The 26,863-nt window shown below is 42.1% G+C and overlaps 1 protein-coding gene across 1 annotated transcript; it reads left to right on the top strand.

The window, feature by feature from the left end:
• Positions 1-3,246: 3,246 nt before the first annotated feature.
• Positions 3,247-25,980, top strand: pik3r4 (phosphoinositide-3-kinase, regulatory subunit 4). The gene is made up of 20 exons (XM_015356883.2): positions 3,247-3,480; positions 4,523-5,285; positions 5,527-5,660; positions 6,278-6,860; positions 7,120-7,254; positions 9,026-9,247; positions 9,822-9,995; positions 11,514-11,659; positions 12,244-12,447; positions 12,733-12,934; positions 14,827-14,915; positions 15,725-15,941; positions 19,286-19,451; positions 20,863-21,027; positions 22,659-22,870; positions 23,137-23,268; positions 23,706-23,806; positions 24,393-24,481; positions 24,916-25,036; positions 25,582-25,980. Exons 2-20 carry the CDS (start codon positions 4,568-4,570, stop codon positions 25,750-25,752), a joined length of 3,981 nt encoding a protein of 1,326 aa, XP_015212369.1. The 5' UTR covers positions 3,247-3,480; positions 4,523-4,567; the 3' UTR covers positions 25,753-25,980.
• Positions 25,981-26,863: the final 883 nt, after the last annotated feature.

Genomic DNA, 26,863 nt, shown 5'->3' with positions numbered 1-26,863 from the left:
CGCACCGGGCTGCCGGGCCCCGGGACTGGGGCAGAGGAGAGGAGAGGGGCCGGCGCGGAGGCGTGCGCTCCGGGGGGACGGCCTTGGTCTTAAGGGGCCGGGCTTTTTATTATTTTTTTTTAAAACTCATTTCGCGTAAAACCCACTCAGCCGCGGATAGGTCTGTAAATCTGCCGAAAAAGTCACTAGTCTTCTGCTTCTTTTTTGAGTCTTGCACGCATGAGATCCTGTTGACCGGTCTTGACTCATCTTCTGTGTTTCAGATTTTCTTTTTAAAACGCAAAAGAAAAAAACCCTACGAACATTCACAGCATGAACAGCATGGCATTATGAAAAGACCGCGTGTGTTAACGTACTGCATTGCTGTTGGAAACGAAATAAAGAGCTACGAAGTTTTTTTTTTATTAAATAAAGACATTCGTTTTTGCTAAGAAACTACGTGCCCTTCCTTGTTCGTATTTCTGTTGTGCGAGACGCGTTATTTCCAGCAGTTGGAGATATCGTTTGGAAGGAAATTTTAAAGGAAAGAGTACGACAGAAATCGTCAAACGTATACAGAAATAGTGTGGAGGGTACTTTTTACAAACACGCATCGAACTGGGTTGACAACGTGTTGTTATCATAATTGAAATTATATTGTCATTTAGATGGTCATATCCTCTTTGGAATCAATAATAATTTTCATGGTTAAATAACTGCTATAGTCTGTTGCTGTCGTTTTTGCAGGATCACGTGTAGAGGAAATGCAATACAAAATACAATGTGTCACATCTGTGAGGCAAACGCGGAACTGCTATTTTCAGCAGCAATGTACAGTAGGGGGTCTGAAAGACAGTGACAGTGGGGTTACAGTATGTCAATTCCACAGGGCTCCCGAGAGCATTCACACACATTTTCTGGGAGGAACCTGTGTAAGTCATGTGGGAGTTTAGACTGGCAGACTTGAACTAATCCAATCCCTTGTATTTATATAACGCTTTACATATAAGAGGGGGTCCCACCTCACCCTTAAACTGAAGTGCAGACACCAGAAGCCCAAGTACACAGCAGATTAGACAGAGAAGTGAGAAACTGCTTCGCCCCATGAATTCAGTGGGATTACTCCCAACACGCACAGCTTTTGAAACGGGGCAACATGCAGGAGGGAAAAATCTGCACTTCAGTAAAAGAGAGATAATATTCCCTCAAGGAGGCATTTCTGTCAGTGGATTTTGAGGTAAGTGTCTGACTGTTAGTCACTTCCCCTTATGAAGTTTGAGCACAACAAACAAAACATGACTCCTTTGGCCTGCCTCAGCCCTGCCCATCTGCACTAGTGCGTTTCTATTCTGCATCATGATGCATCCGTGCCCTTAGATACCGAAGAGGGAGAGAGGGGGCACTAGGGCATGAAGTCAAGGGCAGGTGGGGGACGTGGATCTGGAGAGAGGGAGAGCCAGGGCGAAAGAGAGGAGAGTTGTGCTGAGGCAGCTAGAGCAGGAGACACGGGCCAGTACAACACACACAGCTGAATACGTCCACTTCCTGTATTGTCCCAGCTGGGGAATTGGCTTTGCGAGCAGGTAAGAGACACAACACACTCAATACAAAATGAACCCATCAACAAATAAGAGACGTGTGAGTGATGAGAAAGAAAAAAATATATAAATAAAGTAAAATCTACAATCAGTTGTCCATATCATGCAGGTTTATAGCCGTGGGAATAAAATATAATTTAGTTAATCTCTTCCTCATCTCTGGTTCCCTTTTTCTACTCCTTTTTTCCTGTTTTGATATTACTGATGGAATTGCACAGGTTGCTTAGCTGCCAAGTCTGTCATGCCATAATTGTTCACATTGCATCATTACTGTCTGTGGTACCATGTAATATTCTTTTAAACCAATAAACAAATTGAAAAAAACATATACCTTAGTTCTATTGTATTTGAATCTATGTGTCAGAAAAAAAAGTTAAATTGTAGCTATTTTTTTAATTCCAGTCATTTACCTCGGAGCTGCTTATAAATCTAATCGGGAAGTTTACTAGTTAACTTGATATACACCTTAAGTACTTTTGTCATACAGTACGAAACCACCATATACATTTCAAGTCACTTAGGTTAAAGCTACAACGAAAATTGAATTTGAAAACCTTTCTATGCGTAAACGCAAAAACCTGTCTTTCCTGAAGCGAGGTTTTCTATGTACTGTCACATACTGTACTTTTTTCTTCCGCTCGAGGGTTGTTTCCTCCTAGTGGTGCTGATATATTAATACATCTCCTTGTTTGCAGCCGCATCGGCGCTAAACTGCATCCAACAGAGCAACACTTGAACCTCAGCTTGAGAACAAGACCAGTTACTGGGAGAGATCGAAGATGACCGGCATTATGTGTTCTTTCCTTTCTCGTTCCGAATACAGAACTAGAAGGGTCAAGCTTTCTGTTAAACAGCTCCTCTAGCGATCTTGAAATAAGAAAGTCAGGACTTTAGCTGTGCAATTTTTTGGGGGGTTTATAATGTTTTAGCAGGAAGCATGAGTAATACCGAAGAGTAGCATTAATTTTAAACATGATTAAATTGGATGCATAACAAACTTCGTGACATAGTGGAAGTAGGTGTCATATAATAACATGTACTAAGTAAATAAACGTTTGATAAAGATTTATATTTTAAGATACAGTTTGCTATAGACATTTGTTGGAAATATAAAACTAATTTTCAATGGAAGAGTAAAAGTCCATTCATCTCAGGAGAGAAGAGCAGTAGAAAAAGATTGGGATAGATTAGTTACATGACATTAACACACGTAACACTCAATGAACAACTGCAGCACTGCCGTTTCAGTGACAATAATTTTAATATTTAAGTGTAATGTTGTATTTGTTGTACGAGAATTACAGTTTTTAGATAAGATCACTACCATTTGGTACTGCTAATTGACCTTACAGAGCTGTCTGTGGGAGGTGTCCTAAGATGCAAAATGGTTGTATGTATAGAATATCCACGTTTTGGTTAGTTTACTGCAACTTTTTCCTGTTAGTGGCGAATTGAATACTGCATGTTATGGTATTTTCAGGATTAAGGTAATAATAACAGGTATTATACACTAATAATGATTTATGGGTTTTAAGTCCTCCCATAAGCCAGACGTCTGCACTGCATCCCTCGAAGGACGCAGAACCGTGCAGACCTGCGGGAGTCTGACATCAATCAAGTGAGGTCATCACTTAACCCGGAAACAATACCTCTTGCCGGAAGTACGTAGGGATTAGGGTTTGTTGTTGTTGTGATGCTAGCACTGTACTGTACAGTTACAAGGAAGGATGTGCTTGCGCTGATGCAGGATTCCGGGATAAATAGGAATTGTGTTTTTCTGGCTCTAATATGTTCATGTCGTCGTCTGTGTTGCGGAAAGAACAAGATTAAGTTTCATGAGAAATAATGAACGCCGCATAGTTTGTTTTTCAGTGAAAAACCACTTCACTGTTTCGCTAACAGGGTAGGAAATGCGATCCTTACTCCTGCTTGTCTGGTGTTTCATTTACTTATTGCTTGCTTGAAACCTTTGGTTGGTTTGCCGGCGTCGTTTCTATATCATCTTGTAAAACTAAGGACATAAACGTGCTTTGTTCTCTTCGAGTCTTTTTTTTTCGACAGTGCTTTCCTTCTTCTAAAAGTTAGCCTTGCGCATAGAATTATATATATTATTGAATTATAGATGTAGACAATAGGTTAGTTATTATTAGTTATTACGAAAAACAATCGCCCCCTTATCACGTTATTACGAGAACCGTATGTGAGGGCTTTACTGCCGAAACGTTGTTTCCTTTTTTCTAAAATGTTTTCAGCATGGAATAAAGCTTTAACTTATTCCTTTGCAGCCTACGCATGCTGGCGCAGCTGCCTACTTGATGTAGGCATTATCCGACAATTGTGCTATCGCGTGATCACATCAAGTACGCGAGAATTACTGTCTCGTAATTACGAGATAACTTTCTCGTAATTACGAGATAAGGGCGAGGAGTTTTTTTCCGTGGTCGCAGCATTTCGGTTCCGTAAATTATGGAATAATGATAGATTATAAGTTTACTATATGATGCATTAGAGTATATACAGTATAAGCAGACCGATTTTAAAAGCACATGTTGTGTGTTCAATTCGGTGCCGGCTGCCCAATATGCTTACAGTTAATTATGTTTTTTGTAACTGCGGCCATCATTATACAAAACGTTATTACATTCATGTGTAGACGGCCTCTTTAATCTTTATTAACGCTTTAGATAATTAATAACGCACTAATGAATCAGCACTAAAACACGGGATACGACCGAGAAGCTGATTTTTTTTTTACAGTATTACAAACCCAAACTAAAGGCAAGTTATTTCAGCCAAACGAGAGTGATGTTCCAGTTAGTAAGTGCTGTGACGGTAACCTTTAATGCCCCCGTTTTGTGGTTAGTGATGTTTAGATGTATTTAAAATGCGGATCGCGAAGGAAACAAAACCACTGACTCTTTTATTTGTCACACTGTTTCTCTCAGGAATAGTTCTGACTAGACTGCACGGGGTTGAACAGAGGGAGCATCATGGGGAACCAGCTTGCTGGGATCGCGCCATCGCAGATTCTCAGTGTCGACAGCTACTTTTCAGACATCCATGACTTTGAATACGATAAAAGCCTTGGGAGCACCAGGTTCTTCAAGGTTGCAAGGGCGAAACACAGGGAGGGCTTGGTAGTGGTTAAGGTCTTCGCTATTCAGGACCCTTCGTTGCCTCTGACGAGCTACAAACAGGAGCTGGAGGAGCTGAAGATCCGCCTGCACTCATCGCAGAACTGCCTCCCGTTTCAAAAGGCAACTCTCACGGAGAAGGCGGCCATGCTCTTTCGGCAGTACGTCCGAGACAACCTGTACGACCGGATCAGTACCAGGCCCTTCCTGAACAACATCGAGAAGAAGTGGATCGCCTTCCAGATCCTGAACGCGGTCGACCAAGCTCACAAGTCTGGGGTCCGCCATGGAGACATCAAGACGGAGAACGTCATGGTGACGAGCTGGAACTGGGTCCTGCTCACCGACTTTGCCAGTTTCAAGCCCACCTACCTGCCTGAGGACAACCCCGCTGATTTCAATTACTTTTTCGACACCTCCAGAAGAAGGACGTGCTATATCGCCCCAGAGCGCTTCGTAGACGGCAGTATGTTTGCCACGGAGAGCGACCAAACCACCCCTCTGGTAGACCTCACCAGTAACAGTCAGAGAACGCGAGGAGAGCTCAAACAGGCCATGGACATTTTCTCTGCAGGTATTCACTGTTTGTATCTAATTGTGTCAGGGCCTTTCTCTCAGTAGCTTCGGTTGTTGGCTAATGCTAGTTGTCATCCAGGTTAGAAATGGATTGGCACTGTATCCCAGGTCCATCCGTGTCAGGTTACTCAAAATGCAAGGCAAAGATGGTTATTACTTTCTAGAGAATTAAGAACGAAACTTGCTAATTGAATGGCTGTCAAATGCATGTCTCTAAAAAATGTTTTTGTGTTATTCAGGTTGTGTTATAGCAGAGCTTTTCACAGAAGGAGTACCCTTGTTTGACCTCTCCCAGTTGCTGGCTTACAGAAAGGGACATTTTCAGACGGAACAAGTACTAATGAAAATTGAGGATCGGAGTATCAGGGATCTGGTAAGGTTCTTAATTGGAACGTTGTCCACGAATGTCATTTTTGTAAAGAAAAAAAGTTTTTTTGGGGGGGGGGGGGATTCTGAACTAGGCACCTTTCTAATCCCTCCGATCGATGTTGTACATCATTGACTCATTAACCGTGCACGGACACCAGATGTCCAAACCTGTGGTTCCTCTTGTATACGTTTCACTACGGCAACAGTGCATCATCCGTAGAGTAAAACTAACCTGTTTCCCACCATTCATGACGAAATGCTTACATTTTTTAAACAAAATGATGCATTCTTTGTTTTAAGTTTTTGAATCAGATTTACTAGTGAGGTATTAAGTAGTAGTTATCAGCGTTCTACAAATAAATGTCAGTAACGGGTCAGAGATAACAGTAGGTTTTTCTGGCTAATGAGAAACTAGTGTTTCTTGTATATTTTGAAATGAACTGTGTGCTCCCTTGTAGTACTGAAGATTTTCTGGCACTGGGGGTGGTGAAAGCATGATTCAGTTTCTCATTAAAGCCAGAATCTGCCCCGTGACCAGCAGATTCTTTGCTATGTATTTGGCTGCAGTCACGGTCAGGGTGCGTCCACAGTCGTAGTAAGTCTGTTTCTTCTGGTGTGCAGGTGGCTCAGATGGTCCAGCGCGAGCCGGATCAGCGCTTGACAGCAGAGGAGTACTTGAAACAGCAGAGGGGCAACGCCTTCCCTGACATCTTCTACACCTTTCTGCAGCCTTACATGGCCCAGTTTGCGAAAGAGACCTTTCAGTCTGCAGACGAGCGCATCCTCGTGATCCGCAAGGACCTGGAGAACATCATCCACAACCTCTGCGGGGGCGACCGCGCGGAGAAGTCCGAGGGGGACACCAAAGAGCACGGATTGGTTATCCTGGTGTCCGTCATCACCTCTTGCTTGCAGACCCTCCGCTACTGCGACTCCAAGCTGGCGGCTCTGGAGCTCATCCTGCACCTGGCCGAGAGGCTCTGCGTGGCGATCGTGCTGGATCGCATCACTCCTTATCTGCTGCACTTCTGCAATGACCCGGTGCCCCGGGTGAGGGCAGAGGCCGTGAGAACCCTCACCAAAGTGCTCGCGCTTGTCAAGGAGGTGCCCCGCAATGACATCAACATCTACCCAGAATACATCCTGCCTGGGATTGCCCATCTAGCCCAGGATGAAGCCACCATAGTTAGACTTGCCTATGCAGGTGAGTGTGTATCCTTTTCAGACATTTTCTTGGAGTCAAAATGTTCTGCGCTGTCTCGGCATAATAAGAGTGAGCTTTGTTTTGGAATGGATTCAAATGCCATTCATTTTGGTGGGATTTTACGAGCAGCATGGTGCGTGCATTTCTTATTCTAGTTTCCCGACCTAGTCAAGTTGAGGAAATCTGGGTAATAGTCAGGTGGCTCTGCAGTTATTCGATTGTTCTTTAAATGTCTTTGTATTGTCTTATTTTTAACCAGAGAACATAGCACTCCTGGCTGAGACCGCCCTTCGCTTTCTGGAGCTGGTTCAGGAGAATAACCTGAATGTGGAACATGATTTAAATGGAGAAGATGCTGAAGAAGCTCTGCATCCCAATGAAAACTATGACTCTGGTAATCTGCACTGAATGTTGCTACTCGGGCATTTTGACATAAGTATATTTAAACTGAACTTGTGGTAATTCATTCGGTGCTGCTCATATTTGACTCGAACCTTTTCATTTTGTATGTTATGTGGATGTTATCGGCATAGTACTAACTCAGATGTCAGATGCCTGGCCATTGACACCACTGCTGGCTGGTGTGACTGGAATGAAACCGTGTTTGCTGTTTCACAGGCTCGGTGCGAGTGCTGTTTAGATCCAGCAAAGTTTAGAACTGGGGGCCGGTTGCAGTTTTGGTTTAGTTTTGGATGTTTAAGGGTAAGAGCTGGCGTTTACATGGATCGAATTAAAATTGAATTGATACTGGATGCACTTCAGTTTTTCAGGGAGCCTATATAATGAAATAATATCCTCTCAATGTAGAATGTGATTAGCTGGTGTCATTTTCTAATGTGCAGATGGGAAAGGGTGGCATACTCCATTCTCTAGACCATTGAGAAATAAGGAGGTGGAATGTAGGTTCTGGCACAGCCCATCTAAGTACGGCTGAGTGAAACAGTGGCTTTCCAAAAGCTTGGTTAACTAAGTTCACCAGAAATTATCCTTACAGGTCAATCGCAGTTTCTAAGTCAGGTTACCTTATGTCAGAACACTATCCTTTTAGTTTTGTATGATTTTTAGTAGCGTGAGAAAAAATTCACTTTCTGCAGTCTTGCTTTAATTCACTCCTTGCCTTGTTTACATTGATTCTATGGAAAAACCTCTCATACAGTAACTCTGTGACACTGAAGGAAAAACAGATGAAGCACATCCGGAAGCTCATCTGACAGGCTCACTTGTTTATCGCCTGATGTTCTCCAGTTGCAGCGATCATTTCCTTGAAATTCCTTAATACTAGATGTCACTATGAGCCATTCCCTCAGAATGATCTCACCCTCAGGTGATAGTCATTTCACTCAACACTCCACCTTCATATGCATCAGCCTCCTGAAAAAAATCCTGTTCAAAACCACTAGGTGTCAGTAGGGTAAAAATATATGATTTGATTTTACTGTAATTACAGTACAGTCTACACTGAGTTTTCTGCTACCCTTATGGGGAACTTGAAACAAATCTGGTAAAGAAATACATAAAATATATTGTGTAAACACAATATTTTGATTTAGTAACAGTTCTCAGATGGAGACGTAGCTCAAAAACAATTTTAGACATGGAAGAATGAAACACTTTCAGGCAGGATAAGGTAAGGATTTACATGTTTAGTGTAGTTCAATTAATTAAGGTGAGGCCTCTTCGGGGAATTTCCTCAGGGATGAGCAAACATCAGTACAGAGCTGACAATTGTCCTGTTTGCTCATGTTTTTCCCATATCATCATCTTAATGAAGAACAAGACTGGGTTTGTCCAATCTATAATTTCCCCTTAATTGAACTGGTAAGGCAATTTGTCACTTCTTGTTAGCAGGACTGCTGGCATGTCATGCCTGTCCCGCCCCACCCGGGCTGGTTCTGCACTGTGCTGCAGCTGCGGGTCTCCAGTATGTGAAGTACTTTGGGATCCCCGGGGATGAAATGCCCAATGCAGACGTAGTTAATTATACAGGCTAATAATGCATCCTACACGTACAGTATATGGTTAGTTAAAAGGAACACGTCACCAATGGTCTGCCACTCGTTGGTCCGCGGGCCTCGGGATGGCTGTAATCGGGCTGGCTGTGTATCCAGAGAAGACCCTGCTGCCGCCTCGCTGTGCTCACTCCCCCTGTCCCCCGCGCTGCGCAGAGCTGCAGGCCCTGCACGAGATGGTGCAGCAGAAGGTGGTGACGCTGCTCAGCGACCCCGAGAACATTGTGAAGCAGACGCTCATGGAGAACGGCATCACCCGCCTCTGCGTCTTCTTCGGCCGGCAGAAGGCCAACGACGTGCTCCTCTCCCACATGATCACCTTTCTCAACGACAAGAACGACTGGCACCTCCGGGGGGCCTTTTTCGACAGCATCGTGGGTGAGTGTCCGGGTGTCTTGTGGCTCTCCGCTCTGCACGGGGGGGGTGATCAGAGTCTGACGCCCCAGGTGCGCCGTCCAGCCTTGTGTGTAAGTCATCAGTTTAAAACCATTGCTTGACAAGCTTTGCCGCCACAGGCAGAGTTTTTAAATCTTTGAAATGCTATTCATAGAAAAGCTGTTAAGGTGTAAAAAAAAAAAAAAACAGCAAAAAGCGAACAGTCGCAGTGCACATTTCTGCGTGCTTATGTATTTTAAAAGGACTGGATAGATAGATCTAATATCTTGATAGCTTTATAATAGTTACAGTATCGATGTTCATTGCTTTGTGAAAATGTTAAAAGAAACAAGCCTCCTAAGGAGCCGAGCAGCGACCGAAGGTACTCTCGCTGCTGTAGCTCCTCTGGTTTGATATCCAGTGTGACTATTCTTAGGGTCCTATGGGTTGGTAATTTAAACAACTCAACTTAATTAGTTGTAGCATTTGAAATTGAGTGAAAATAGTGGGAAGCTGAGAGCGAGGCTCTCGGTGTCCCCGGACGCGTGCCTGAACGCCGTGTGTGTGCCCCGTGCAGGGGTTGCAGCGTACGTGGGCTGGCAGAGCTCCTCCATCCTGAAGCCCCTCCTGCAGCAGGGCCTGAGTGACGCCGAGGAGTTCGTCATCTACAAAGCCCTCCACGCCCTCACCTGCATGTGTCAGCTGGGGCTGCTGCAGAAGCCCCACATCGACGAGTTTGTCGGGGATATCGGTGAGGCCCTCGGCGCGGCTGAATGCTGTTTAGCTTTTTTGGGGGGGGTTTAGATTTTCACTTTACCCATTAATTCCACTCTGCCAGAGGTATATGTCTCGGCATTGTCGTCCAGCATTCTTCAACGGTGCGGTGTAGTTTATCTCATTCGGCACTAAGTGCTCATAATAGGACCGTTCTGTATGAAATCAGCCTGAATTTGACATTGCCATCTTGCATTTTCCTGAAATTCAGTGTGCATATTTGTCCAGTGGAGGAAGAATTTCTGGTTTAGCTTAAATATCTCAAATAGACTGTAAGATGAGATCGGTTTTATGATAGTCATTTTTGAACACTTTTTTTTGCCTTCTCATGTTTCCTTGAAGACGTTACAACTCCTGATGACACGAACTCAATCATGATGTTGTTTTAAAGCTCCTTACAATAGTTCCATTAGTCTTCAATTTTTATTAGGAATTGACTAATATTAAGCTTTCATATTTTAAAAATATTTAATATATCATAAATACTCTCTTGGTGTCTTTGTTTTTTAGGCTCTAATGTGTTTAAAGGGTTATTTCAGAGTGAGCAGCTTATTAGCAGGATTATTTTACTTAAGTGCAAAATGGTGACTTGATTTGCAGTGAAATTACTTTCTAAAAGTAGCAAATATTTCAGTAAATACTTCCTCAAATTAATCGCTACTCATGACCAGTGTCTGCAGTATTGATTTGTCTGCCAGTACCCATGGGTTGTTTTAGTTCTCCTCAGTCTTATGCAGGTCCAGACTGCTTAGAAATACCCCTTGCAGGTGGGAGACTCTGTCTATGCTCACATTACACTCTCCAAGATAGCATTTTGGAAGAGCACAGCAAACAGTAGCAGCTAGACAGTAACGGGAGGAGAGAGTGATTACTCCAGTGGTTACTGAAATTAGGTCTTGGCTTCCTTTAGCTTGACATTGTGGTGTTTGTGTGATACAAACACACAGTGTGTGGCTCCCTCTTGCTCCAGTAGTGACACCTTCTCTTAGTCTACAGTCAGCAATCATTTAATAGCAGATGTATTTTCCTGGATAAGTCTTTAAAATATGTTTAAATTGCAAAATAACAGCCATCTGTGGACGTGCACTTTCCATCAGAAATGCAGATGGAGTCTTTTTCCTTGACATCATTCTGTTAATTTAATCATTTCTGTACCTGGATGCAGTTCCCTTTGCATCCCACGAGAACCTGCCAGACCTTGTTTTTGAAGTAGAGTGCACTCTTTCTCATCCAGCACTCTTTTTCCATTCTGAATGCATAGTATTTCCTGAGTGCTCCAGCTTTCTGCACAAGACAGATGCAGGCGCTTGTGGTGAATCTTGGGAAAGTTTTAGATGGTCATGCTGAAATCGGCCTCATATCGTTGTTTCTCATTGTCCTTTTGAGAATGTGAGTCTGTGTTTAGACTGTGATGGTTTTAAGTGTTTTTAAATTAATTTCTACCTTTATTATGTTTGCTACATCTGCTATTTCATGTTATTTGTTATTCCTACAGCTCCCTTTCTCTGCCATCCTAACCTCTGGATCCGGTATGGGGCAGTTGGGTTCATGACTGTTGTGGCTCAGCACCTCAACATAGCAGATGTTTACTGCAAGTTGATGCCTCATTTAAATCCCTTTATTACCCAGCCAATCATACAGGTAAGGTTGTGCACCCTTCTGTTAACTGTGACATCCACAAAACAGTGCAGCGCCAGACAGAATCTGCAGTTTGGCTGTTCTGAAATTGTAAATGCATTTTGTTAGTCAGTGTTAAAGCTCTTCCTTCCTCAGGAGAGGGTACTTAAAACAATTGTGAAGTCTGTTGTTTTTTTCCCTGTGAAATAAACAGCTGCTCACTCTGAAACTACGTGTTTATTGACTGAATTAGCTGTATGAAAAAAAATGGTTTTCATTTTATGCAGTGCCTCTATACTGTGAAATTCTGTTAATGTTTAAAGTGTTCATTTGGAAAAAAGCGTGCATATGTAGGTGCAATGACATACAGGTATCAATAAAGAAACCATGCATGATAATTCCTTAAGGCTATTATTATATCTTATACAGTGACTGCTATGTACAGTTGTATGCTGCAATGGAAACATGCTTGTTCACACTGTTAACCTAAAACCTCATAACTTTAGAAGTTGAATATAGGCATCCCCTTGGGTCCTTGCCCATGTTATACAACATGCATTGCTTTAAAAAACGGTGTATATAATCAAACCTGTTTCCACGGTTCACAGATTGACAAGGAAATAGTCCTCCTCAGTGTTCTGAAGGAACCTGTGAGCCGTTCCATATTCGACTATGCGTTGAGGTCGAAAGATATCGGCAGCTTGTTCAGGCACTTGCATCTCCGCCAGAAGAAACGCATCGGTTCCATTCCTGAGTGTCCTGGGCCTGAGGACCCAGCTGTAGGGCAGATTCTGAAGAAACTGCTCTCACAGGTCAGGGCAGGTGATGTTTTCTTCAGACAGAAAATAAATTTTAAACTTCCTAGGACAAAACAACGTTGCAGTAAGCATTTGTGTGTGAAGCATTAAGAACTGTTGGCTTTACTTTAAACATGTATTTCAGCAGAGGAACTGAGATTAATGCAGCAACAATCTTGAGTACTTGAAATATACTTTGTTACAATGGTCAATAGACGTTGCGTATAATTTAACCACTTTAAAATGACAGAAAACTCTATCACTGTACGATCCTGCTGTATGTGCTGTGCTTATATTTAGGGAATGACTGAATCTGAGGAAGATAAGCTGTTGGCTCTGAAAGACTTCATGCTAAAATCAAACAAGGCCAAGGCTAACATTATGGACCAGAGCCACCTGAATGACAGTGCCCAGAGTGGAGTGATTGATCTGGGCATGTTGGGAATCACTGGCCGACACGTTGATCTCATCAAACCCAAACAAGAAGCAGAGGAAAAAAGAGGTGGGCCGACTCCTTTGTGGCACTGGCTAAATAATAAACATCAGTGCTGGTGTCTCAAGGCTTGAGAGAGAAACATCTCGGAAATATGTGCAGGGTAGTCTTCTTTAAAGGAAGACAACTGAGCTTGACTGCAAATATTTAGACCAACCTCAGATGCTTAGTTTTTACAAGCACATATTATCTTGTGAGAACTCTTACTTTTAAAAGTGCATTGTTTTGGAGCATCTGTAAATACAAAGCATGGAAACATGTTTTGAAACAGCTTTCAACAGATGTGCAAAAGACTCCAGACTTATTTATTTTAAGACCTAATTGCTACTGTATGTCCCCCAGTGGCATTGCCATCGTACTCGTGCAGCCTTCTGGATGGAGTAAGAGTGATTAGGAGGAGAGGAGCTGCAGTGGATAGCTTTAGACCATTTGTTTTCCTCCACTGCCTCCTGCCGCCCTGTCTGTCCACTGAAACGTACTGCAAACTGAGTTAGGAAATCCACAACAAGGCGAGACCAGGATAGTAACTCTCAGCTGGGCTTGGTCTCTGCTAAACAGAGGGAACAAAATAAAACATGTTCATGTTCTGCTTTTCGAACATGGGTCCTTCTAATATAAATTGTAATACACTACTAAAGTGATTTGAATCCAGTGGTATTTATCCAAGCGTAGGGATCCTTTGAATGTCAGGGGTTGGAACGGGGGTGTTATACTGTGTTCCTGTTTCTTTGAAAATTTAAAACAGGGAAAAAAAACGAAATTAACCATGTGTAACAATATTTGTTGGACACACTTTGTCTTACAGCACAGATAAAGTTGCAGGACAATTATTCTTGTGCTTCCCGGGAGATTTTGAGATGACTGGATTCTTAAAGATTCTTAATTGATACTGAAACATTTATCTGAGAAGCTTTTTTTGGCTAATGAACACCATTTCGGTTGTTTGGTTTGCATTAAGCATTGAGGTAATTTGTATTCACAGGGATTAGGGCGGAAATACAGTCTATGGCAGATGGATTTATTTCTTTATAATCATTTTCCCTGTAAGTGTCAGTAAAAGCTTAAATTACCATTCCTAAATATGTGTTGATCATTTGAAAATATTATTCTAAGCTATTCAAGCTTACTGAAAGAGGCACATATGCTTTTGACCTTTTTGTGTGATGTGGGGGATTAAGTGGTAAAATTTCACTGTGAGTTGGATGGTTCATATTGCTCATGGAGAAATCATGGTGCATTTAAGCAGTCATCATCTACGTTATGTAAAGCTTTTTGTCATTTACTTAATTTTATCTTAAGCAAGTGCGCATGAAAGGATCTTTCACTGAAATATGCATTTACTAAATAGATTTAAGTGTTGACAGTGGATACTAGAATTCTTCCATAGTATCTCATCCCTTGTAGTCTGGTAAATAATAGTATAGTTCAGTAACAGTTGTTCATCCTTGTGAAAATTATTATTCATTGTTGTATGAATAATACATGTATGAAATATGTTTTTCTTAACAACTCTTTGGGTTTTGACTGCATTGTGATGGAAATGTGCTGTGGTGATGTAAGGTATCTGTGGATTGAGACATCTTTTTTTTTTAGAGTTTTGTGTGTGGGATTGGACGACAAAGCAAACCAGTGGTACTGGAATTCCTGATCTCTTAAATGAAGAACCATTCATGGTTTTGAAGTGCCTTTGTTAGGACATGCTGGCTTGATCGTGTTGGTTGCTCCAAGTAAGGCAATGTGTTTTTAGCTCAGAAACGCGGAGGAAGTTTGGCTCTTGTCAGGGACTTGGTTGCAGATATCCATTTGCTCACTATGTCTCATCTGCTCATTCTCAGTGGAAGGTGTGTAGTTTATAAACGTAATTAGTTGAATAACTCCAATCTTTCCTTCCCCTTTTATAGCAAGAAAACAAACAAAGCAAGACTCCAACATGAACGAAGAGTGGAAAAGCATGTTTGGTTCCTTGGAGCCTTCAAACGCAACGCAGACGGTACCTAAACTTCTTTTTCCTCTTGGCGAGCCTGTGGGAACCCCTGCGAGCCGAGTTGTCCCTGCTTGTTAACATCCATGTCACATCTTTGCCGCAGGTTGACAGGAAACCCTAGAGCACATTCCTTTTCTTATTACTTCATACACTTCATGGATAAGACCAGCGTCTCCTTGTCTCATTTGATTTGAATACATTCATCAATTGATTGTAGTTAGCCCAAGGTGTGTCACTGTACAGTGAACAGATCAGTACTGGTTTTAAAAGAACTTGGCTGCACTGCCCCAGCATATCCTCTGCATGAAGCATGAAGGTGTCTCACACTGAGGTACCAGACAGTATTCCATGTGGACTGTCTGTGCAGGTCGACAGCAAATCCTAACCGTTCTTAACCTTTTGATCTACTGTTAAGTAACTGTTGTGTATGTATTAAGTATGTTTTACTGCTCACATACTTAATTTATCTAATGTTGTTAATTCTCTGCTCATTTTCTTTCCTCGGTCTCCATTTTCATCAAGTAATAGCACAGATCGGGTTGATAGACTGAAAAGTATTTGGAACTGCACGTTTAGCTTTGAAGTGCTCCACCGAGGCCAGACAGCCCAGTCTCTCATCAGACATGTCTGTTGGTGACGAAAGCGACCTCAGCCTGGGCAGGGCCAAGCTGTGACTGAGCCAGGGCCTTGACGTGTTGCTGGTGGTGGCCGGGAACGCAGCGCAGTGTGAACCCTACTGGGGAAGGAGACCCCTCCCACTGCCTCAGCGCCTCGAGCGGCGCCGCACCACTGATGCCCCTCCCTGTGTGCGGCAGGTGCCCGACGGAGCAGGGCCTCAGCCCCGGAAGACCGCCTCGTCCCCGGCGGTGGTGCAGCCCGCCGGCGGCTCCTCGGCCTACCAGAGGAGGATCACCACCTGCAAGACCGAGCTGCAGCAGCTGGTGCAGCAGAAGAGGGAGCAGTGCAGCGCGGAGAGGATGACCCAGCAGATGATGGAGAGTGCAGAGTGGGAGACCAGGCCCCCCCCTCCAGGTACCCCTGGGGCTTAACAGGCCCGCCGGGTCAGCGGACCTCGGGCGCGTCTTTAGGTCGGGGTGCAGGGCTTGACGTGGTTAATTCATTGTAGTAGCTTTGGTCTGGGAAGCGTTCTCCCCTTTGTGAGGGAGCTGGATTGGCAGAAGAACAAGAAACGCCGGAATTCCGTGTCGTCCTCCCACACCTCTTGTGCCTTTAAAGAAGTGGGTGGTTTCCGTAGCCAACTTCACAGTTCTGGAGCTGGCGCAGTTTCGAGTTCGGCTCTCGCGGGGATGTGAGGCGGCCTGTTCCCTGGAGTTCTTTTCACTCAAGAGGAAAGCGGCCCCAGGAAGCGGCCCCAGGAAAAGTGTTGATCCCTGGAAGCTAAGAGGATACTGTATGGAGCCCAGACTGTTTCAACAGAATGAAATAGCCATTTTTTTACTCCATATGTTTCGTGTTGTGATTGAAAAAACTGCTGGACGGGCTGTCCAATTATTAGATGATTCAGCTTCAGTGTGTCATGTTGTATAATTTACAGACCTCATCGCTGTAAGACTTCTGACAGGCAGGATAATTTAGTTCAGGATAGGCATGCCTTCCTTTCATGTGATTTTCCAAAAATCCTAAACATTTTATGCATACAAAAACAAAATTCAAAATTTATTTTAATATCCCCACAATGGGTGCCAAAAGTAACAAAACATCTATGGAAAGAAAAATGAAACTGTTAAAATATGCTTGCAGTTTCATGAAGTCGAGACTTATTATTCCTATGATTAAAAGGATGAATCACTTTTAAAAACAACACTCATTACAACTGAGTTAAAACATGTTTCAGTTTACTAAATTTGGCCTTTACTGTGTATGTGAAATAATGTGATTATTGTCTTGTCCTAAACAACAGAGCATTATAATGTTTACTATATTAAATATTAAATTATATTAATTAAATTATATGCAAAAAGTAAATTAATATTAATAATATGCTGTGTATGTTACCAGAACAAGTGGCTTTTGATAGTGGATAGATGGATAGATCGTTGGATGCCAACAACATTTTATTTCATAAAAAGCGGACAGGTTCATCTGAAAAAAAATTTTTTTTAATAAAAAAGCGATTTGAACGCATACAGTTTGTTTTTGAATAGGTGCGTCAGTATGGAGAAAATGAAAGTGTGAGAAAACGTGAAACATGCCTGATTGGGTTGAAATTGTATTACGCTTCAGTTAAGCGCTGCAAAAAAGCATTCTAAATCACACAAAAAAATTACATGTTTTTTTTGTTGTTGATATATTTCTGTGTGTGATAACAGAAATGGTTATATGGAGCATGTGCCGATAACGAGTCATGTCAGCATAAGCATTTTGTCAGGGAGTGGCGAATCTATTTGCATTTACAAATATATGGAGAGAGAAGACTGTTCCCTATATCGCATTTTGGGAAAGTATCATATCGGTCTGTTCTGTGGAATTCAAATATGGCTGTTTTTCTACTGCCTGGCTGTGAAGTACAGATACATTAGTGCCTCCTTGTAAAAAAAAACCTGGCATGACCTCACAGCGAGAACCGCAGTTTATAGCTTTGCAGGTCTGAGCCTCAGGCATGGAGCTCTTGAAAGACTCTGGCTCAGACTATCAGCAATGAGTGCTGTATGGCCCATTCAAATAGACTCCCACAGTAAGGGACTAAAACAGGTTATATAGGATCCTGGTGCATTTATTTTTATGCATCTCATTAACGGATTATTACTAGAGCAGTCCCCCAGCCTGTCTGACAACTTCATTGGAAGTAGCTCATTCATATTTAATACTACCAGATTAATATTCTCCTGAAGACCTACCCTGAAATCCATCCTGTATGCTCAAATAATTCATAGTTCTTTCATACCTTATCTTATGTGCATTACACTAGCCTTCCTGGTATGAGTCTTAGCACTCCTCCAAGCTATAAATCTGTCAGGAAGTATCCTTGCAGATTTTCTTTCCCAGTTTTTTCGTGAACTTCAGTTGACCCTCGGTCACCTAGTTCCTACACGGACAACAGACATTTTTGATGTTTCTCATGTGCCAAAACGAGCAGGACCCTAACTTAACTGCACAGTCAGTGCCCACTAGTCAACTAGGATAGAGCAGGCCCTAAAACATAGGGTCACGTGAAACTTGTTCTTTTCACCAAACTGTCCAAAAGTGTTTTTCTTTTTTAATAAAATGACTGATATTCTGCACATCCTAATCTTAACGGATCTACAAATGCTATTATCTTAGTATTAAATATCGGATGGAGTGGTATGGATACTACATTGTAGACATTATATTGAATTTAAAAATACGGGCTGTATTTTTAAAATGCTGTTTATTTTGATGCTCATTTGTTGCGTTTTTAATATTTCTAGAGTACTCTATAAACACAGTTGATTAATTGCCTCGGTACAAGAACCAATTAGATTTATGTGGTTTTGTTTCAGTAAGTAATGAAAACAGTTTTGAACCCTGCCTGAACGGAAACCTGGAATAGATTAGCCTTTGGCAGTAAATGTGGAAATATCATCTTATGTCCTGAAATAAATAATTGTTTTAAAAAGTGAACTGTGGTGAAGCCATATTGAAGCCACATAGATACGGTTCTATTGATAAATCAGTAGTGAGTAAGCACTGATGCAGGCAGGAATCCGTGCTGCTCCACTAGGATGTGACCAGCGGTCCTGGGATATTGGCTGGGCCACGGTCAGGCCCTCGGTCCCCCTTTTCCATTGTTTTTCAGTTTGAATGAAACGTCCCAGACCTGCAGTTAGAAGCCCTGCCAGCAGCAAAAAAACAAACGAAAAAGTACTGCTGTTGAAGAGAAACACGGTGAGGTGGAAAAAGTGACAAAATTTGAGTCTTCAAAGGGAACAAGTTCCACAAGGTGCACGTGGAAGGTCTAGAGACGGACAAGAACCCAGACGTTTTCTTGGAAAGACGGACTACGAAAAGGGATGGTGACGGAGAGAAAAAGGCGCTGCAGCGAATGGATTTGCTTAGTTCAATAGCACAGAGCCCCACAACCTAGTGCAGTGTTGTGAGCGCAGGTTCGGGAATTAAACAAGTGCTTAGAAGAATTTAAAGTAAGAATGGTCTGGCTGTGATGCTTTCATTAGGAAAGATTCTGTGTGTGTGAGAGACATTAAACATCTTCAGTTCATGCAGCTGCAGAAACTCCAAACATCTGGACTGCTCAGATCTTCCTAAGGGGGTCACAGTGTAATCAATAAATGAGACTGTACTCATTTTAGAGCAGACGTAAGGGTGCTTTTCTCAAGCTCCGTTTTCCCACACCATCCTAGACACTTTGCACAATAAGGGACGTTCATTTCTTACAGGATGGCACCCCAAGGGCCTCCTGGTGGCTCACCTGCACGAACACAAATCGGCAGTCAGTCGCATCCGGGTTTCCGACGAGCACTCCATTTTTGCAACATGCTCCAATGATGGAACAGTGAAAATCTGGGACAGCCAGAAAATGGAAGGAAAGACCACAACTACCAGGTAATTAGCAACTGAGGTCAACCGTCAGTCCTCTGGTGAGCAGGGTGTGAGGGTTTCGACATGTGCCAAGATGACTTTGTGCTTCTGTTTTCATGGCCTGGATCTGAACCCTGGAGGTGTTGCAGACTGTCCGAGTCTCCTTGTTTGTCAAGCCGCTGGAAAGATTAATCAGTCTAAATGTCTCACCAAGTGCAGTGCTCTGAGAAAAAAAAAAATTGTTAACCTTGTCTTAGCATACTGTATATTTTATTTGTTTGACTGCCATTTTAATGTTTATTGCAATCGGTTCCCATAGAATACATAGCATCCTCTTCAGTTGTTTCATAAATGTTTATAAACAATGAAAACGCTTATTAGGACTCCAGTTCCAAATGTTTGCATGATCTCCCAAGTAAAATATGTAAACAGCTCAACTGTAGCTTTTGAGAACAGGTTTTGATTGAATAATATTTACAAGTGCAACGATTATCATAATGATTTTTTCAGCTTCTTACTTAAGAAGATGCACCATCTGTAATCTGGTTTGACCGTTTCCTCCACCTATTACTGTAACGTACAATCTCACAGATGCTCTGTCGATTTTCATTCTGTGATTTGAACAAGTAGCAACCCAGCTGGTTTATGTAAAACTATGTTCTTATCTTACTGATACTACAACCTCATCAAGCCAGAAAGTCAGTTTAGCTTCCTACACCCACTGTTCTCCCACTGAATAGCTGCTTATTTTAAGTTTTAAATATACGTGTCCTCTAATTTCACCTGGACTCTTGATTTAATCCTTCCTTTTTAGCCCTTAGTGCTAAGATTGACATTACAAATGGCCTCCAGGAAAGTCAAGTCAAAGTGCAGCTCTCGTAAACTTGTTAGGGCATGTCGTGCTTTTAAATCCAGGAGTCAATTGGATATTTTTGCACTCTCCTGAGTATCCTTTTTATAAAATTCCGGCTGCGTTTCAACCACCGTCTCACAAGTGGCACAATTTAAGCGTGGCTGCCCTTTACTTACCTTCTGTATATTCAAGTGTTGAGTTAACTGCTTATTTTGGCTGATTATGCTGTTTTTTGGTGACTTAACATAAACATCACTTTTAATAGGTACAATTTTCAGATTCATGCGCCTAATGTTTTTAGCATCAGCAGAAAAGCATTCCGTGTTTATCCATCATTATCATTGCTTTGATTTACCACGTATCCACCCAATTCCGAATGTGTCCTGAATCGTTTTGTGTTTTTGCCTGTCCGCACAGTATGTGCATCTCCTCTTCCTGCTGGATGTGTCAACGTGAGAGATTACCTTTCCATGTTTGGAGAATTCATCTTTCGTGACTGCACTGTCCATGTTCTCTGAGTGGCCTGTTGGGTTATATTTATTGTTTCTGTGATGCGTTCCGAATGCTCTTGTTTTATTGCAGGTCGGTGCTGACTTACTCGCGCATTGGCGGACATGTGAAAACGCTCACGTTCTGTCAGGGTTCACATCTATTAGCTGTCGCCTCGGATAATGGATCTATCCAGCTCCTGGCAATTGAAGCAAACAAGCCTCCCAAGTCTCCCAAAGTTCATCCGTTTCAAACCAGGTAGTCACATTTATCATTGTTCTGGCCAGTTCATTGGTATGTTTTTGTAGTGGGCGGTTTCTGTTTCTCTTCAAAGGGATAGGAGTATTACATTGTCCTACTGTTTTCCCTCAGTGTTCTGTGGTGAATGTACAAGACATTATTTCAGTAAATCATTGTAGCATGTGTTGATTCCACAGAAGTCTCTGTCTTTGTGTACCCAGGCAAACACAAAAAGAAGTACTACGGTATCTTTGAGTAGGCATGTTTAAAAATTGCTTTTAGATCTCAAGAATTGAAGCTGGCACGGCCTGTTCACATCCTTTTCTTTCATGTCTAAGAGCGTAATTACCACTATCAACTGAGTAAGACGTTTTTTATCAACCCGATGCAATCAGTGTGGGGCTACACTAGTATTGAGAAAGTCATGAACAAGAATTAACTTAAACATCAAAAAATTAGTCTTGGCTTTCTTACAGTCTTTGATGGAAAGGATTTATTTGGGGAGTGTGGTTAATTGTTTTTCAAAAACCTTGATTTTGTGACCGTGATGAATGCGTGTTTTCAACAAGAAGTTTAATTGTATTGGAGTGAGAAGTTCAACAGATGTTTCCAATGAGAACATTTTTATGTACACAATAGCAGCCTGACCAAAGTTTACAAATATGTTTGATATGAAACACCTTCACCAGAAGTATACATGGCAGCGTATGGCTCTGACCATGCCTGTGTTTCGAAACATAATAATAATATTTTGGATATTGATTCAATGTTTTTGTGTAATTTTGATTAATTAACCATTCATGGCTCTCCATGGTAAGCTTGAGTGACTTTGTTGCATAAGCACTAAACCCGCTCATCTGAGAGAGCTGAATGGGAACAGAAGATGAGGTGGCTTAACCCACTTACAGTATCAGTAAGCTCCATTTATCAAGAGAATAGAGTAGTCATCAGCATGTTGCAGAGTGGACTGAGTTACATGTGCGTCAACAATGGAGCCAAGTCGTCTTTAGTGGTTGATCAAGGCTTTGTGTCGGACCACACTGATGGATGTCAGAGGGTGCGACTCACACCTGCAGCATGATACACGAACTGTCCTGACTGTACAACGGGCAGTGACAGCATTCCAGCAGGACGACACACCTCCTCCTCGCTGCTCAAGTAGCAGCAGGTTTTCTTCCAACATGTGGCTTTTACGACTCGGGACCCAGCGAAGAGGCGCGTGCTTATCCAGGCACTGAGAAGAATAGGACTGATTCCCACACTACATCTGCAACCTATTACACAGCGTGTTGCAGCTTCTACTGATGATGTGGCTACGCATGCTAGCCAATAGCAGATGATCATTGTGAATCAGCATAACAAATTTAACTACTGTAATTTGTCTGTCCAATAAATAATAATGTGCTGTCGCTACGCATTTTAATGATTTTAGGATTTAAGGAACAAGTAATAGGTTTATTCCATGCTGAAAAAAAGAAGAAAGAGAACACAACGTTTCGGCCGTGGAGCCTTCTTCAGGTGTGTCAACGGCAAACAAACTTTTAGGATTTGTTTGCCGTTGTAAATGATTTTTCGCTTGATGCTCAGTCCATAAACACGTGCAAACAGAGATCAAAGAGTTTAAGGAAGTGTTCCTGTTTTTGCGTCAGGTTCTTGGACCAGAAGGACGATGGCTGTGTGGTCGATATGCATCACTTCAACGCGGGGGCGCAGTCCGTGCTGGCCTACGCCACTGTGAATGGCTCTCTGGTTGGGTGGGACCTCAGGTCATCCACCAACGCATGGACTCTGAAGCATGACCTCAGACTGGGCCTCATCACGTCCTTTGCAGTTGACATACATCAGTGTTGGCTATGTGTTGGTAAGGGCATTTAAAAGATATGGCAAATGACTACTGAAATCTCTCAGTAGTTAAAGAAATACTGCATAATGGTAAAGTATCACATCAAAATATGGATTGTATAACTATTCACTCTCTTTGCTATTATAAAGCTAAATTGGTTCAGGTCCACAAAATAACGCATGCCACATCGTTTTTTTGAATGGCGATAACAGTGCTTTTCATGTTTGTGAGCAACATTTGTCACATGTGTTTCTGAAGTCAGAACGCCGGTATGTCTGTCGCAGGTACAAGCAACGGTACAATGGCTTGCTGGGACATGAGATTTCAGCTTCCAATCTCCAATCACTCGCACCCTGCCAGGGCTCGGATCAGGAGGCTCCTTATGCACCCTCTCTACCAGTCGTCTGTTATAGCAGGTAAGAGACACCTCAAAGCCCTTCTGCAGCTCTTACAGAACGGAGAATGATAATTATGAGAAGCACGCTGCAGTGTTGTCAATTTAATCTTTTGGGTTCTTTAAGAAGGTTGTTTTCAAATTCACTTTTGCTATAGCAAAGTAATTAGTGTCAGTGAATGATGCATGGTTAATTGGGCTTATGTTTAAAAAAGAAACTCAGTTTTGACCCAGTCCCTCATAACCAGGTATTGTGGGACACTAAAAACATTTATACATTTTATCCTATCCTCGTATGTAAAAACGCAGCTGATTTAAATAGCGTCAGAAACTCAAACTGCTTTGTAAGCGACATGTGAAATCCTACATCCTACCACAAAGCCTCAGTGTGATTAAACTGCTCTGTTTTGGGAATTAAAATCGCGCAGTTTCTGGTAATAAAAACTGTGTATTTTCAAGCTGTCCAGGGAAACAATGAGGTCTCCATGTGGGACATGGAAACGGGAGATCGGAAATTTACCTTGTGGGCTAGTTCGACCCCTCCTCTGTCTGAAATGCAGGTTTGTATGTCTTGGTCAGTTATGCAAATTACATATTTTCATGTATATTGTGGAACTAAATTATAGACAATTCTGCATTACCCTTGTCTTCAGCTGAAGACAAGGGCACTATATGACTGTTATAACTATAATAGTTCTAGTTCCATAGTCTCATACATGGCTAAGTAAATGCTAATGTGCACAGATTTAACTGAATGATCTTTTGTGTAGGCGACCGTCACATCTGGCAAATGTTACAGGGTTCATCTTTAAACTGCACGTGTTTAGATTACAGCTGAGTGTAGGCTGTTACCTACAGTTTACAGTCAGGGCAGGAAGCTGTGGAGTTGCTAGCAATGTCTTGTTTGTCTTCTGCATAATCAAAAATGTACCTTTTCTCTTAGAGCGATTGTTTGTCCTAATATGGCCAGAGTAAGCTAGGGGCAGCTTAGAGCCAATTTAAACAGAACTTGTGTATGACTTCGCCCACCAATGTCACTGGAGCATCTCCCAATCTAGATTGGTTTTATTTCTTTATAATAAATCCATAGTAAAGTATACTGATTACATTTACATTTCCTGTTGTGTTTTTTCCACTTGCTTCCAGCCATCTCCCCACAGTGTCCATGGGATATACTGCAGTCCCGCGGATGGGAACCCTTTGCTCTTGACTGCTGGATCGGATATGAGGATACGGTAACTCTGCACATTACACCACTGCTCTTCCATGTCAGATATTTGCTAGAGTCTGAACTAAAAGCAGCATGCAAAATGGGGAAAAAAAGATGTAGTTGAGAAGAGAGATTAATGTGGAACAGAAGCAGAGGATAGCGAAAGCTGTTTGCATGTATTTCAAATGCTTTGGGGCACCTTAATTCAGTGTTCCTCAGACCCTGCATTTCAATCGGTTATTGACTACAGAATTTTATTATTTGCCACGTAAGGGTTTAAAAGGGCCTTCGGTACTTTTTTTTCCCCCGATAGATCGGGACGTGTGACTTTTCCCTCAGTTGTTTACGATACACGGTTCCAGGAAGGGATTCATTTGCACAAACGGCTAGGTAAAAAAAAGTCGGTGCTAATCAAACCCTTGAGTGTCGTCTCCCCGGTAATCGCTCATTTCCCTACAGGTTTTGGGACCTTGCTTACCCAGAGAGGTCCTATATTGTCGCTGGGGGAGCCAATGACTCCCTTCACTGCCCCTCTGTCTTCTACAGTCGCAAGATTATCGAAGGGACAGAAGTTGTACAGGTGGGATAATTCATTTTCTTCTGTTATCAGCCTTCAGAGAGAGCCTTTTGATTCGTTTAAAGTTTAATTGTCAGAATATTTTAAAGAGCTTTCAGTGTGCAAAGTAATCAGCTATTTCAGCGTACAAGGAGGGATATTTCAAGAATGAATTTCCACTTTTTCTAGCATGATGAAGTGATTGTTTATTTGAGTTGTATGCAAACATTTTATCTCTGTTATTATCTGTTTTATTTGAGTAGTATGGAAACATCTTATCTCTGATATTATTGTTTTTTATATCATAGCTCCCAGCTACTTAATTCAGAGGTGTACTTATATCTGGTGAAGAAGTAGTACTCACATGAATGGGTGCAATACAAAGTTCAAATGTTATTGTTAAGACCTATTGTTACTGAACAAGAAGAAGGAGTAAGCTGTCAAACCAATCTGCTTTACATGTAGGAGGGTGCCTGGCTCATCCAACACTGAAGACACTCAAATCTGTGTGACATGTTTAAGACTGTGTTCTAGGGGCTTATCTGCCTTGCTTCTTATGATCTCCTCAGGAAATCCACAGCAAGCAGAAGAGTGGATCCACAGAAGATGTGCCTCGTCGTGGACCAGAGTCTCTGCCCATGGGCCACCATGATATCATCACGGACATCGCCACTTTCCAAACCACGCAGGGCTTTATAGTGACGTCTTCCAGAGACGGCATTGTTAAAGTGTGGAAATAAGAGCACTGTCCCTCCCAGAGATGCAGTCAGTCATATTGTACTATATATAGCAGTCTATGTAAAGACACTTAAAGTTAATCAGAGAGAAGCTGTTAGCACTGATATTGTAGAATATGTATTGAAAAGGCAGCAGCATTGCCTAAACAGATTCGCTCCTTCAGAAGAATGTAAAAGAACGATGCCAACAAGATCTGTATAGTAAACTGAATAAATGTGTTCAGACTTCGAGTTGTGTTTAGCACTCCAGCTCTGTGACCAGGCTTCTGCCTTCTCATGTGGCTTTTGTCTTTCATTTCAAACGTCAGGTGGCAAAAAGCCCCAGGTGACATTTAAGAAAGCTTGTACTGAGTTTCATCAGTTTGATAGAAAAGCTTTACATATGTTTCCTTGTGTTAATACACATGGTCCCTTCAGATTGCGATCAGGAGCCTGATATGACTGGAACAGCAATGTTTTTGCATGATAATGGCAATGTCATTGTCTCTGATTTGCTTTTCACTTTCCATGTAAGTCATCAATTAGTGTTGCAGGTATCTTAACTGTTTGAATGTTCTCCAGAACCTGAAACTGCAGTTCTTCCAGATGTATTAATGCACTAATGTAATTTAAAAATCAAAAGTAAATTAAGTGATTTTTGTACAACATCAAAACTAATACAAAACATGCCATACATCTGTTTTCTAACCATTTAGTCCAGTACAGGGTCACAGGGGAGCTGGAGACTATCCTAGCAAGCAACGGGCACAATGCACCACAGTGCTGCCCCTGCAAAACAATACATTTAGCACTGTTGAAACATTTGTTGTAAGCACGTTTTAAAAGGTTTGCAGCTTCTATTTAGTAACTTCATCTTAGTGTTGAAAGTTATTGCATTTAATGTTAAATTACTGGAAATGTTTATAGGTGTGTGAATCCCAGTGTCAGTATCTCTCCTCTTCCTCGATCTCCTTTATGGTTGGGTTTTACTGATGCGGATGCACCCCAGCCCTGTGAACAGTGTTGTGAATTTCTGCTGCCTGATTTGATTTCCATTTTTCTTTGACCCTTATTTGCTCTTGCCTTTGTTTATTTCTGTTAAATTTTGTATTCATCTGAAGGTGTCCTTAATTGA

Source organism: Lepisosteus oculatus, chromosome 10, assembly GCF_040954835.1.
Source record: "Lepisosteus oculatus isolate fLepOcu1 chromosome 10, fLepOcu1.hap2, whole genome shotgun sequence".
NCBI classification, from domain to species: Eukaryota; Metazoa; Chordata; class Actinopteri; order Semionotiformes; family Lepisosteidae; genus Lepisosteus; species Lepisosteus oculatus.
This window is presented reverse-complemented; position numbering and strand designations above follow the sequence as displayed.

Bases quoted from the DNA above. Each gene is read 5' to 3' on its own strand.
- pik3r4 (XM_015356883.2), top strand. From the start codon at position 4,568: ATGGGGAACCAGCTTGCTGGGATCGCGCCATCGCAGATTCTCAGTGTC. The intron at 24,482-24,915 runs GTAACTCTGCAC...ATTTCCCTACAG, and splicing joins GGATCGGATATGAGGATACG to GTTTTGGGACCTTGCTTACC. The intron at 25,037-25,581 runs GTGGGATAATTC...TGATCTCCTCAG, and splicing joins AAGGGACAGAAGTTGTACAG to GAAATCCACAGCAAGCAGAA.